We start from the raw sequence: 13896 nt of genomic DNA, 5'->3' as shown, positions 1-13896 counted from the left end.
CTGATCTAGCTTGCTGCTAATGTGCGTAGGAAAGTAGCAGAGGCTAGCCTAGGTGCTTGGCACCTGCGCCCATGTGAGAGATCCAGATGAAGTTCCTGGCTCCTGACTTAAGATTAATCCAGTTTCTGCTGGTAGTCATGTGGCTATTGAACCATCAGTTGGAAGATCTCTTTGTCTCTCCTTCTGTCTCTCTGTAATTCTGCCTTTCAAATAAAAATAAGTAAATCTTTTTAAAACTTCTGAAATAAATAAATTAGATACAAAAGAGTATCAACCATTTCATTTTATAAATATAAAACTGTAGGAAAAAGACAACAAGCTCTGTGATAGTAAAGTCAGACTGGGGATGGGAAATGGGCATTGACCACAGTGGATCACAAAGGAATTTGCAAAATGATAAAAAAAAAAAAACTCTTAAAAAAAAAAAAGATTTACTTATTTTTGTTGGAAAGGCAGAAAGAGACACAGAGAGAAAAACCTTATATCCACTGGTTCACTTCATAAATGGGCACAGTGACCAGAACTGAGCTGATCCAAAGTGAGGAGCCAGGAGAATCCACCAAAGCTCCCACGTGGGCACAGGAGCCCAAAGGCCCAGACACTGCCCCGCTGCTTTCTCAGACCACAAACAGGGAACTGAATTGGAAATGGAGCTGTCAGGACAGGAACCCATTCCTGTATAGGTGGAGGATTAGCCAGTTGAGCAACTGCATCAGTCCCATAAATGCACTCTATAGATGGATTAAAATAGTGGACACACCCGCGTATACATTTGCCAAAATATGTTAAATGCCACACTTGAAATGTGAAATACTGTTCCATGTGATATATTCAATATAATTGATATAAAAATTAAAAGCATTTATAGGGCAGACTTTTGGCCTAGCAGGGAAGATGCTAGCCAAGACACATGCATCACCCATAGGAAGACCTGGTTTTGACACATAGCCCCACTCCTGACTCCAGCATCCTTCTAAAGCAGCCCCTGGGAGGCAACAGTGATGGCTCAAGTGATCGGGTCCCTGGTACCTTTGTGGTAGAACTAGTTTCAGCTTTCAGCGCCCAGGTTTAGCCCTAGCCAGGGCTGCCGTGGATGTTTATCAAGTGGCCCTTTGGATAAGATCCTCCCTCTTAAATAAATAACTAACAGGCATTTCTTTTTTTTAAAAAAGTAATGTTTGGTTCTAGATCTTATGAAATCCATAACACATATTGTATCCAAGAGAAAACATTCTTCTATAATAATCCAGATTTCAAAACACTCGAGGAAAGAGATCAGGGATTTGGCATGGGGGTGGGTTAGAGAATAATAAAAGGTGGTGATTAAAATTTTATCTCTTGGGCCCAGCGCGGTGGCGCAAGTGGTTAAACGTCCTCGCCTTGCACGCCCGGGATCCCATATGGGCGCCGGTTCTAATCCCGGCAGCCCCGCTTCCCTTCCAGCTCCCTGCCTGTGGCCCGGGAAAGCAGTCGAGGACGGCCCAAAGCTTTGGGACCCTGCACCCGCGTGGGAGACCCGGAAGAGGCTCCTGGCTTCGGATCGGCATAGTATCGGCCCGTTGCGCTCACTTGGGGAGTGAATCATCGGACGGAAGATCTTCCTCTCTGTCTCTCCTCTCTGTATATCCGCCTTTCCAATGAAAAAGTAATAAAAAATAAAAATCTAAAAAATTTTATCTCTTAAATTTGAAGGCCTTTTTATCCCAAGTACCCTGTGATTTTGAGCAATTTTTTGACTCTCTCTGTCTTTTATATAAAATGTAGAACAGGGAGGAATAATCTGTCGCAAGGTTCTTCCCATGGGCAAGAATTAAGTAAGATTATATACATGAAGTTCCTAGAAACATGGTTTCCACTCGGGGAAGTCCAGCCAGTATTTTCCTATTAACTGAACCAGCATTTCAAGCTAGCACCGGCTCTATAAATAAAGTGATGAGTAGTGATCATCACCGTTGACAATTCTAAGATTGCCTTCTATTTGTTCAGCGTGCAGGAAAGTAAAAGGTAATTACCTTCTCAGAGATTCTCTGGTGACCTGGAATCATGTGGAATGTTATCCCATAATAAAGTGGTCTCCTATTATGGCTGAGCTTGGGGCAAATAAAGTTGAATGCAATGGAGATTTTCTTTTGTCTTAATGAAGTAGAATATAGTTGCCTAGGTAACACCTTAAGAGAACTCCGAGTAATCTAAGATCATCAGTAAAGGGAGTCGTTTTTAAAGGAAAGTGTTAAATACATGAATTGTGATGGGAGAGACTTATATAGGCTCCAGTATTACCTGACATTTTGTATGACAGAATATATATCTACCTCCTAGTACGATAGAGTGAATCTACACTTAATTTAAAACACCTTTTCCTCATTTGGGAAATAATGCATAGTATTATATTTTAAATGTCACTCTAAATCTGGGAATAAAGTTTCACTGCCTGAAAATCTCAATGGGGTAAGTGAATGATCTTTATGACACATCAACGGTCTCATTTTAGCCTGTGCAAGAATGAGCACCATATGACTAGATCTGTCTTCCTCACCAGGCATATTTTTGCTCTGAGATTTATGTGCTATGCCTATGTACTAACTCTAGCTTGAGATTTACATAAAGCTGAGTACGTCTGAGCCTCAGACTCAGATCAGAAGGTATTTTCTAAATATAGAGATACTAAATAGCTGTTCTCAGAAAATTATGGGCATTGATGGCCTCTGTCTCTCTTGTAGGAACATTGGCAGATAGTGAAAAAGAGAACAACGTAGGAATGCAGGAAATTTGTAGGGAAAGCATAGTGGATAAAACTGGCCAAATATAACACTTGGAAACCAAGAGGAAGGCAAAAGATGTAAGATTTTTTTTACATTTCATTATTATTATTATTATTATCATTTTATGATACAGTTCCATAGGCTCCTGGCATTTCCCTTATCCCCTCCCCATTTTAGGAATGGGTTGTTCATTGGTTTAGTTTTCTGTTGTCATTTTATTGGGATGTTCTTCTCATTTGCCTTTGGTTTTGGTAGGTGTAATTCCTCTTCTCTGTAAAGAGAACATCTTGAACTATCATTTGTAGGACAGGTTTAGAAGAGGCAAATTCGTTTAGCTTTTCTTTACTGTGGAAGAATTTTATCTCATTTTCAAAGACAAAAGAAAGCTTTGCTGGATATGTTATCCTAGGCCAATAATTTTTTTTCTTTTAGAATCTGGAGTATGTCACTCCATTCTCTTCTTGCCTGTAGAGTTTCCTATGAGAGGTCTCCTGTGAGTTTAATTGGCATTCCTTTATATGTCAACTGATTTTTTTCACGTGCACCTTTAAGGATCTTTTCCTTATGTTCAATTGAAGAGAGCTTGATGATCATGTGTCTTGGTGAAGATCTCTTTTGGTCAAGCCTGTTGGGAGTTCTGTGCTCCTCCTGGGTGCTGTTACCCAATTCTTTCTCTAGATTAGGGAAATTTTCCCTTATTATTTCATTAAATACATTTGCAATCTCAGCTTCTCTTTCTGTACCTTCTGGGACTCCCATAACTCTTATATTTGGCCTCTTAATACTGTCTTTCAATTCTTGAATACTTTGTTTGGCCTGATCCAGCTCTGTTTCCAGCTTTTTGTTGGCTTCCCCCTGGTGACAGGAAATATCTTCCAATTCTGAGGTTCTTTCTTCTGCTTGCTTCATTCTAGTTTGGAGACTCTCCACTGTACTTTTAATTTGCTCTACTGTGTTGTTAATTTCTGATATATCAGCCTTGATTTGCTTTATTGCTTCCTTAAATTCTTTAAACTCTTGTATGTATTTCTCATTTTTGATCAGAAGCTTTAAAATGAGTTTTATGAATTCTGTATGCCCCATTTTCTCAATGTCTTCCTCAGTTAACTCTGAAGTTGGCATAGGGTTTTGCTCCTTTGCAGGGGAGTTTTCAGCAATATTCATTGTGCCTCTGTCTCTTCTTTTGCTCTTGGTCATTGCACTTCTGGTTATCAGAGTCTTCTCCTTGGGGCAGGTTTCTAAGCTGTGTCACCACAGGTCTACAATGAGATTTTACTTATTGCAGTTGGTACACAACTTTTTGGTTGCAGCCACTTGTGTCACAACCTCCAGCAAGATTCAGATCTGGGTTCTTATGTTAAATTTCCACCGTGGTCTCCACAGCACTAGCTCCTGGCTCACAACTCTCTATCTCCTGTGGTATCGTGCTGAGGCTGCACCATTGTCTCTGCAACCTTTCTCCCACTTTCGGTTGGAGCAGGTACCAGGATTAGAGACACCAGGTGTCCTATATAATTAGGTTGTTGGTGACGCTGATCTTGCTGGAACCTGTTGGACATTGGGTAGGTCTGGGTGCCACACGGACCTATTTTGACCTGTACGATGCCACAGTCGGTATTATTTTCCTGGCTGCTGGTGGAGTTCTGGCTGCTGGTGGAGTTCAGATCACCGTTAGCTGAATGCCACTGGAGTATCAGTCACTGCAATACCACACCGTTGTGTCTGCTGCTTTCCTGTGTCTGTCAGTCTCCAGATACCCCTCTGCTATTGTTCTGTCCTCTCCTATTTCCTGGAATATGTCCTCTCTGCCTCATCCTGATTAAATGTTTCTCCGTCCGTTTAAACATGCCCTTACCCTATTCCACCATCTTGATTCTCCAAAAGGTGTAAGACTTTGACTCTTGGTTTAAGATTTCACTCCCGCCTCAGAAATTTTTGGCAACTCCCTCCCAGGTCAACCCAAGGAGCTGCTTTTTCACATCTTCTTGTCTGCAAGAACCATCAGAAGGTCATTCTATCACAAAGGCCTCCCCATAGAGATGTTATTTACCCTGTTTTTCAACAAGCAAATGCAGAAACCAATGCAGCAGAGCCAGTAGCCTGTGAGCCTTCAGAAAGCAAGTAAAACTATCTATCACATCATCATTCTAGCCAGAAAACTCTGTACCTTTGAGGGAAAAGGATAAAAGGTCACCACAAAACCAGAACCCACCTGAGGCAATTGTCCATTCCCATGTTTTAAGCATAGCCTACCCAGACATTTGTTAGCAATTAGTGGTTAAGATGTGTAACGCAGGATCTAGAAAGTCACTGGATTCACTCTAGGAAGCAAATGATCCCAGACCACAAGGGGCCAGATGTAAAAGTCATACTCCTCAGGCAGCATCATAGTTCTCTTTCTTCCCATGAAAAAGCAATAAACTATGAAAGACATTTTAAAATTGCTCTTGATTGTCTTAAATTTTATACCTGATAAATCCAATCTTTTAAGGAATAAAGGACAAGAGATACTAGGGGGGAAAAAACAACACACAAAGCAAAGATTTATATACAGGTAGACCTAAAGACTGGACAGGGAAACACAACTTTGATTGAGATTATGGATCAGTGTATATATTGCACCCTGGGTGGGATACATTTTCCTATCTTCTTGGCTGTGCTTTACTATGACTCTCGTCAGTTCCTACCTAGTTTATTGTTGTCCTCCGATTTGTATGTGCCTTACAGCTGGGTCTATTGATCAGAGCCCTCATCCAGCTCAGTCCCATCACATACTTTTTGTTAATTGCAAATGAGGAAAGACATATATATATAGAGTGGACGCTGCTATAGATACTCAGATCTGAAATTGATCTTGTGACCACTGGACCAGTTTATAGAAGCATCATAGATAGCAGTGAAGTTTCTAGACCGACTATTGCTTTGTCTAGTCATCTATTTCCTAGGTGTTTGGGGCAGGTATAGGTCTCATCTTCGATCCTAACGAGTGACTTTCCTTTCCTTAGAAATTCTCTCCAGGGATCCTCTGCCAAGCATTTTGACTAGATTCCATCACACATGGTGTTGGCAGGATTGACATGGCACTGAACCCTCAACCTTTCTCTCCTCTCAATCTTATCCCTCAAACAAAACTGGACTGCATGGATTTTCCTGGTTCTTAAATATTTCTGGAAAACCTGGATGTTCCTGCCCTGAAATTTTATCTATCTGAACTCAAAGTAAGATTTCCATATGTGTTGGATACTCTCATTGGATTATTTCATCATTTGCTCATTCAGAGGGGAATGCCCTAAATACATAATCTTCTAATTAGTTCAAATTGTTTTCAGAGAAACTTTATAAACATTATAAATATTGGGAACATTATAAAATGTCTCTGCTTGAAATGTGTGGATTAAGTCCAGAGTGAATCAAAATGCAGAGGATAATCCTAGGATATCTGTAATATCCGTAATCCCATCTTCAAGTCTAGATTCCAAAAATAAACCCTTCTAAACTATTAAATTGCAGCTACATAATTCTTCAGCCTTAAAATTTTTTCTTTATTGAGTCCACATTTATGCCCATGGCTTACAACCTTGCTGAAGCCACAGTATCAGTAAGAATTCCCTCAGGAGCTTACACATTCCTTTATCAATGAGGATTCAACGTAGAGTACAGCTTCACTGAGACTTTGATTTTGAAAAATAAGTCGTAAAATGGGATGAACTTTAAATCACGATCTATGATTCACAATGCTAATATGTCTTGCAATGTGTCCATGATTCAGAGAGAATTCTGATGTCAGTATTTCAATGTTAGATGCAGCATAAGACAGATAAAGTCCCACTTCTTCCTGGGGTATATAAAGCATGAAAGGCGTACACTGAAAACAGTGTAGCAATGAAATGGTCACTTTGGGATATGAGTGTTATTTTTAAACTATGTTTATACTTCAGTGAAAATATGGTTTGGGCCTTTTTACTTATTACTCATTGACAATTATGGTTAGTGTCAAATTAAGCCTATGAATATAAATTAGATTAAAATGATGTCTCTGCAAATATTATTGAAGAGAAGGAAGGGAAGGCTATTGGGTGAGGGAGAAGGGGAACAAGGGAAGTGGGATTGTCTTCTTGAAATTGAATCTATGGAATGTATAACACTGTTCTCTATATAAAAGCTTTAAAACAACTAAAGCTAAAATTATATAAACAGCAAATGTATACCTCTGCTTTAACTTGGCAAAGAGCTGAGGCCATCGGGCAGTCAAATAGGCTGGATTCTAATAAGGAAGAGGTTCCTCTGAGAAGAGTCAGACCTATGTAATAGGGAAGCTTCAGCCAAACACAGGGAGAAGGGAACTGGCTGCCCTACAAGCAAGAAAAAGTAATCAAGGGAAACAGTGAGAATACGGAACAGCTGGAAGTCAGAGGTATCAAGAGGGGCTGCATTCACTGGTAGGGCCATTTTTACTATTCATAGAATTGACAGCAGGCAACACTCACCAGCATGAGCTGGAACTGGTGGCAGGTTGGACTGCAGCCAGACTGCAGCATCTGCTGGTGGATGCTGAGGTGAGGCAAGCCATGCTAGTCTGGGGGCAGTGGGTGCTAGGTCCTAGAGCCCCAAGACAGGGGTCCAGTGGGCTCAGGTTGCCTGGTCTGGGTCCTTGAGTCTGCCTGCATGGTGGGTGCTGGGTCTGTGTGTGTCAAAGGGGTGGGGATCCAATGGGGCCCAGGTCTCCTGCCTGGGTCCTTGGGTCCACCTGTAAGAACTGTTCCTCCTCAGTGGAAAAGATGGAGTAGTAGATGGCTGGCCCAGACACATAGAGGATATGGCAGTCCATTGGGCCTGCAAAGAAAAGAGAACAGAGCAAATTGGACAACTACCCCAGCCAAAAGATACAGCAAATATCTGGGCAGATGGAGACTCTAAGGTGGACTATGTCAGCCAAAGCACAATAAAAGGGTTCCTTGGATTGGTGAGATCAACATTTCAGAACTATCAAAACCACCTGGGCAGAACCCTCAGAGTATGTGCCACATCAGGACCCTAGGTTGATATTGGGTGGTTGTTCCCTAACCCCAGGTACTGGGGTGGTTGGGAGGCTGGGTGTGGCTTCTCCCCTTGTCTTCCCTGTCTCCCCACAAAACAGGAAGAAACAGAAAATTAGGAAACAATTATCACACCCACATTCTCCTAATCTTCTATCCTTCTCACTCTGACCAACTATATAAACATCATCTAACATTTTTTTTTAAATGACAGCAGGCAGGGTGGGAGACAGTATGAGCACACCAGGCATGCAGGCCTGCAAAACGTGATCAGCCACAATGAACAAAGCACAAACCTCAGCACCCTGTGTGAACCAGTCTCTTACCTGAAGGAAAAACCTTACCTGATTGGGGGTTGGAGGTGAGGCACTAACAGCAAACACTGTCAGCCTCAGGGAACAGGTTAAGATGCACTACAGCAGTCAAGGGGAAAACCCTCTTCCTCAGGAGAAAGGACATGAACTCATTCTGAGCTGAAGATCCAGTTATGAAGAAGTAAATATATCCTCTTCTTTTCATAAAAGGAGAAACTGGGAGACTAGGAATTAGTCAGTTTTTGGTTCAGGCAGAGGCAGTGACACAATCTGGGATCCTCTATACTGGAAAGCAAAAGCCAATTTTACTAAGGGGTATACACTAACTATTCCTCAGGTAGACTAGAGTAAATGGATGCTCAAAGGAAAATTGGATTTTTTAGATGGTGAGTTGAGTGCTTTCTTTTTTAAGATTAATTTATTTTCGTTGAAAGACAGATTCACAGAGAGAAGGAGATATATAGAGAAAGATCTTCCATCTGCTGGTTCACTCCCCAAGCGACCACAACAACCAGAGCTGAACTGATCCAAAGCCAGGAACCAACAGCTTCCTCCAGGTCTCCCAAGTGGGCACAGACTCCCAAGGCTTTGGGTCATCTTCTGCTGCTTTCCCAGGTCATAATCGGGGAGCTGGATGGAAAGTGGAGTAATTAGGACACAAACCAGCACTCAGATGAGATTCTGGCACTTGCAAGGTGAGGATTAGCCAATTGAGCCATTATGCCAGGCCCAAGTTGAGTGCTTCCATGTGCACCTGCACTAGTCCTGTCCGTAGCTCTTTGGGTGTAGAGAAAACAAAGCAGGGTGGAAATACTGACAATGTCCACCTCTCTGTCACGTCTTTCATGACACCAGAGCTCACAGATCAAAGATCCCACTGACATCTAAACATTGTAAGACATTTAAAAAAAAACTTAAACCTGAAGTTTTAGCATCCTAAAGAAAGGAGTGATATATTTTGAAGTACTAGGGATCTGGTCTACTACTGGTCATGGACTTAAAAATCAATAGAGGGGAATGACTGGGAAGACAGAAAAACAAAATTTGGGAGGTGTGACATTTTCTATTGGTTTGCCAATTGAAGCCTTACTACACCCAGGACACTCTTTAAGTTGCTGCTGTTCACAAAATATATTGAAACTGTCAGTTAAAAAAGATCTGTTTACTCTTTCTTCAGAGTCCACTGAGTATTTGGTATAAGGGAAACATGAAGGATTGTATCTCACCCTTTTGAGGATTATTAAGCAGGGAGGAATACCAGTCGGCAGACGATTGCCTGGTATGAATTCCCCTGCTTTAAATAGTGCTTCTACTTCAGAAAGTAGTTAGTAATGAACTCTCTGGGACTAAAGTAGGAACACTGCTCCAAAATCTTCATTAAATTGTCATCTTTGTATGTCATTCTAAATTATTTCTGGTGTTACTAGATGCTTGATACATTTTGCACAAATCTACCTGCTATGGTGCTCTAGTTTTTTCTCTCCAAGAACCATAAATCACATACCATCATTTCTGTAAACCATCTATTGATAACATTGAATAAATGGACATAAAACTGTAATAAGAGGTTTACATGGCAGTTCTTCCATTTACTTACTGTAGGTAAACTTTCTCGTTGAATTTCATTATGTACCTGCTTTTCCATTCCTTTCTCATATAGTGTGTGCATGAGACTTCTTTCGTCCCTTTACTCTAATTTCATTTCCTTTTATTCCAGTCAAACGAAGTATACTTGTTGGGAACATGGTCTAGAAAATTCAATACAAGCAGCTCTAAATTTCAAAAGGGAGATCAGTAACTAGTGACAGAATTTTGAAGCAACAATCTTTATAATGGTTGGTTAGAGACACCATCTGTAAGATAGAGTTGACCAAAAGAAACATAATCCAGGGTTGCCCAATACATCCAAGTCATGATCTCTGCACCTGTCTCATTGATCGGTGTCTAGCTGCTGGAGTTCAGTGAGAAAGGGGAAATTGAACGTTGTACATCATCCTGGCTGTGAAGTGTGTTTTTTTTCCCTGCTGAATCCAAAATGTCTGACAAAAATACAAACACAATTGGTGTAGTTTTGGGGACCAGGAAACATGTAATGGTTCCTCTGGAGGTTCTGCATTGTCCCTTTTCCAAATCTTACTATTCAGGTAAGGATCTGGGTCTCTAATGGAATGTTCATCTTTCTGACAAAGACTTTCCTGGGAGTGCATATTGGAGCGAACACTTCATAGTAACAGGTCAACATTTTGGGCCACTGCTTTATCACAAGGCCTCTCTTTTCTGTTTTATCAGTTGCTCAGATATTTTCATCCAGTGTGTTTTAAGATTTGGAACACACCACCAACAAAAACTTTTTCAATAATTATGAAACTTAACTACGACACTGTCATAAACTAGAGTTTATATTACCAGGACACCAAAGAAGACTGTTCCTGTAAGTAACAAATACTTGATTTTGTTATAAATTGGGTGCAGGAGGCATCCGTGGTTAGCATCATCTGTGTTTTTTTGTTTGTTTTTTTTTTTTTTTTGTTTTTTTTTTGGGTTTTTTTTTTGGTAATCTTAGCTTCTTCTTGTATGGCCAGTTATTTTACTTTATATTTAGATTTGCAAATCTAAAAGGGACTATCATAGAACAGAAATTTTAGACTCAAGGCCTGTTATATAATTCTTAGCAATATAAGTATATGACTTACTACTAATTTCCTATTTGTGAAATAAAAATTGTTTCTAGCGGACAAGCAAGCCAGCTCTCCTAAACACAGTGAGGGCTGTACAATTGGTCTTGGCGATTAGAAATCCACACACTAGATGGCAGCACTTCACTTCCCAAGTAGCGGTGTGCTCACTGCTGCATTCAGTGTTGGTAGGCAGAGCTGAACCTGTCTGCTATTGGCCCACAGCCAGGTGAAGAAAGAACAACATCTCACTGAGAACAGAGTTAAGTTCTCCTTTCAAGAAAGCATAAACACTGGCGATTCTAACGGCAAGAAGGATGGAGAAGCCCTGGGGACTTTCATTCACGCTTCTATTCCTTCAGCTGAACTGTAAGTCTAAGGGCTTCTAGAAGGGACCATTACAAGTCCAGGGAAAGAGATGAGGGTCACTTGGGTTCTGCCCAGCTTTCCCATGGACACTGTAGAGATAACTCATACATTCTGAGAATAAGCCATCTCCATTGTCTCAACAGTGGCAAGTGGCCAAGGAAAGCATCCAGTGCAGAGTCCTTCAATCCTGAATGTCTGGGAGGGAGAAACAGCCGTTATCAACTGCAGCTATACAGATGGAGCATCAAATTATTTCCCATGGTACAAGAAGGAAGAACGGAAAGGCCCTGCTCTTCTAGTAGATATTCGTTCAAATGTGAACAACAAACAGGATGGAAGATTCTCAGTCATGCTGAACAAAAACGCTAAACACGTCTCCCTGCACATCTCAGGCACCCGACAAGAAGACTCAGCTACCTACTTCTGTGCAGAGAACACACAGTGCTCTACAGACACCTGCAGCCCGTGCCCAAACCTGCTGCTGGGGCTCTAGTTGTCTTCTTGGTCTTTGACCAGGTGTTGGGTTATGATGGTTTGCTATATTATATATTTTTTCCAAGTTGAAGTGAATGCAGAGATCTGATGTTTACAACTGTAAAAAATGAGTTTAATATATAATTTAATATAAACTGGGATAACTTTGTTAGAAAATCAACGTGTACTTGTTATGGATAATTTTGGAAATACAACAGAAAATTAAAATTGGTAAAAATTCTATGCAAAAATAAACATTTAGTATATTTTCAATGTGCTTTTTTCCATCTATACTTTAGTGTATATCAAAGTATCATGTAAGATCTATTTCTCATGTAACATTTATGTCCATTCTTCCTCATAGAGTCCATATGTAGAATAGGGCTACCTAGTTGTAAAATTTAACTTCGAGGGGGCGGTGTTGTGGCACAGTGAGTTAAGTTGCTGCTTGCAGTGGCAGCATCCAAGTGCTGATTCCACTATTCCACTATTCCACTTGCAGTCCTGCTCCTTGCTAACACATGCCGGAAGGCAGTGGGTGATGGTGCTTGGGCCTTGCCAACCCATGTAGAAGATCCAGATAGAGTTCCCGTTTCTTGACTTTGGCTTCTCTCAGTTCTTGATGTTGCAGACATTTGGGGAGTTCGTCAATAAACATAAAATCTTCCCCTCCCTATCTCTCTACACCCGTTCCATGCAGGTCTGCTCACCAGAAATAACTGGGGAGATGCTCTGATGGCAGTGTCGTTAACAGAGATCAATCACACTGCTGCTCAAGGATTTGGAAACTTTGCCCAAAGTGAACCCAGCCCCTCTCTCTTATTGTTCTGAAAACACAGCGTGAATTTCATCAGCTCTCCCCAATATTCCAAGGTAAAGGAAGAAAATAATTACTTCAGTCAAACTGTTCAAAATTTGGGAGAGGGTGTTGATAGATGTTCACCAAGTATTTCATGAGGCCAAAAAAATAATTAAAATATGGAAAGGAAAACAAACTAATGGGGTTATATCAAACTAAGAAGTTTGTGCATAATAAGAAAACCAATCAACAAAGAGATTGGGAGAAAAATTTTGCAGACAATAAATATGACAAAGAATTGGTATCCAGAATATATAAGAAACTAAAAGCACTTACTGAAAAATCAAATAATTGAGTTTAAATGGACAAATGATCTAAATAGTCAGTTTTCAAAAAGAAAACTACAAACAGCCAACAAATATATGAAAAATGCTCAACATCATTAGCCATCAGAGAAATGCAAGTAGAAATCACAATGGAATGTCATCTCATCTCAATAGGAAGACCTACTATCAACAAGACAAAAAGCAACAAATCCTGGAGAGGGAACAGACAAAAAGGAGAGCGTACGCATTGTTGATGGGAACGTGAGTTAGTGCGCGATAGAGAACAGGGTGGAAGGTGTTTAAATAAAACCTTACAAATAAATCTTTCATATGACCCAGCAGCCATCCCACTTCTGGGAATAAATCTGAAGGAAAGAGACTCAGCACATGAACAAGATGACTGCACTCCCATTTCAGCATGACACACAATAGCCAAGATATGGAATCAACCTAAGTGTTCATTAATGGATAATGAAAATGTGGCTTATAAACACCATGCACTATTGTTAAGCCACACAAAGAACAAAATTCAGTCACTTGCAGCAACATGGATAGAACTGGAAGGCATTAGATTAACTGAGGTAAGTTGGACACAGAAAGGCAACTACTATGTTCTCTCTCGAATGGGGAAGCTAAAAAGGAGAACTCAACAAAACAGTTGAACTCATGCAGAATGGTGATCCTAGAGGTTAGGCGGGGGAGGGAGGAGATTGGAGAAGTACCAAAACACAGATAAAAAGAATATGTTCTGTTGTTCCACAACACGTAGAAGTGATTACAGTTCACAATAAGCTATTGTAAATTTCATGAAGACCTAGAAGAAAGAAACTGGTAGGATCCAAATGTAAAGCAATGACAAGATGGAATTGTCGGTTACCATGACTAATATAGTACTTTGTCACGTACTGTATAAATGTCACATCAGACCCCAAATACAACTGTTTGATGTACATTATTATACAAAGATGTGCAAAATCCTTGTGAAAGTTATAAAATATAAAGATAAATTATAGATGAAAGCTAACAGCAATGATACCATTTTCAATACAAACTATTCCTGGGTATCTGAATAGATAATTTATGTATAAAATACAAAATTAAAATTATGCAAAAGAATATTTGGTAAAACCCAGCTTTTTCT

The 13896-nt window shown here is 40.3% G+C and overlaps 2 gene segments (V, D, J or C); both read left to right on the top strand.

Moving 5' to 3' along the window:
• LOC121148487 overlaps positions 1-13896 on the top strand; it is a 356000-nt gene that overhangs the window by 29089 nt on the left and 313015 nt on the right.
• LOC121148511 lies at positions 11057-11895 on the top strand. The segment is given in 2 exon segments: positions 11057-11156; positions 11300-11895. Coding segments are annotated over 2 exon segments (402 nt in total).

Source organism: Ochotona curzoniae, unplaced genomic scaffold (assembly GCF_017591425.1).
Source record: "Ochotona curzoniae isolate NIBS_2020 unplaced genomic scaffold, NIBS_Ocur_1.0 scaffold_4701, whole genome shotgun sequence".
NCBI classification, from domain to species: domain Eukaryota; kingdom Metazoa; phylum Chordata; class Mammalia; order Lagomorpha; family Ochotonidae; genus Ochotona; species Ochotona curzoniae.
Note: the sequence above shows the minus strand (reverse complement) of the source record. Positions and strands in the feature narration are given on the sequence as shown.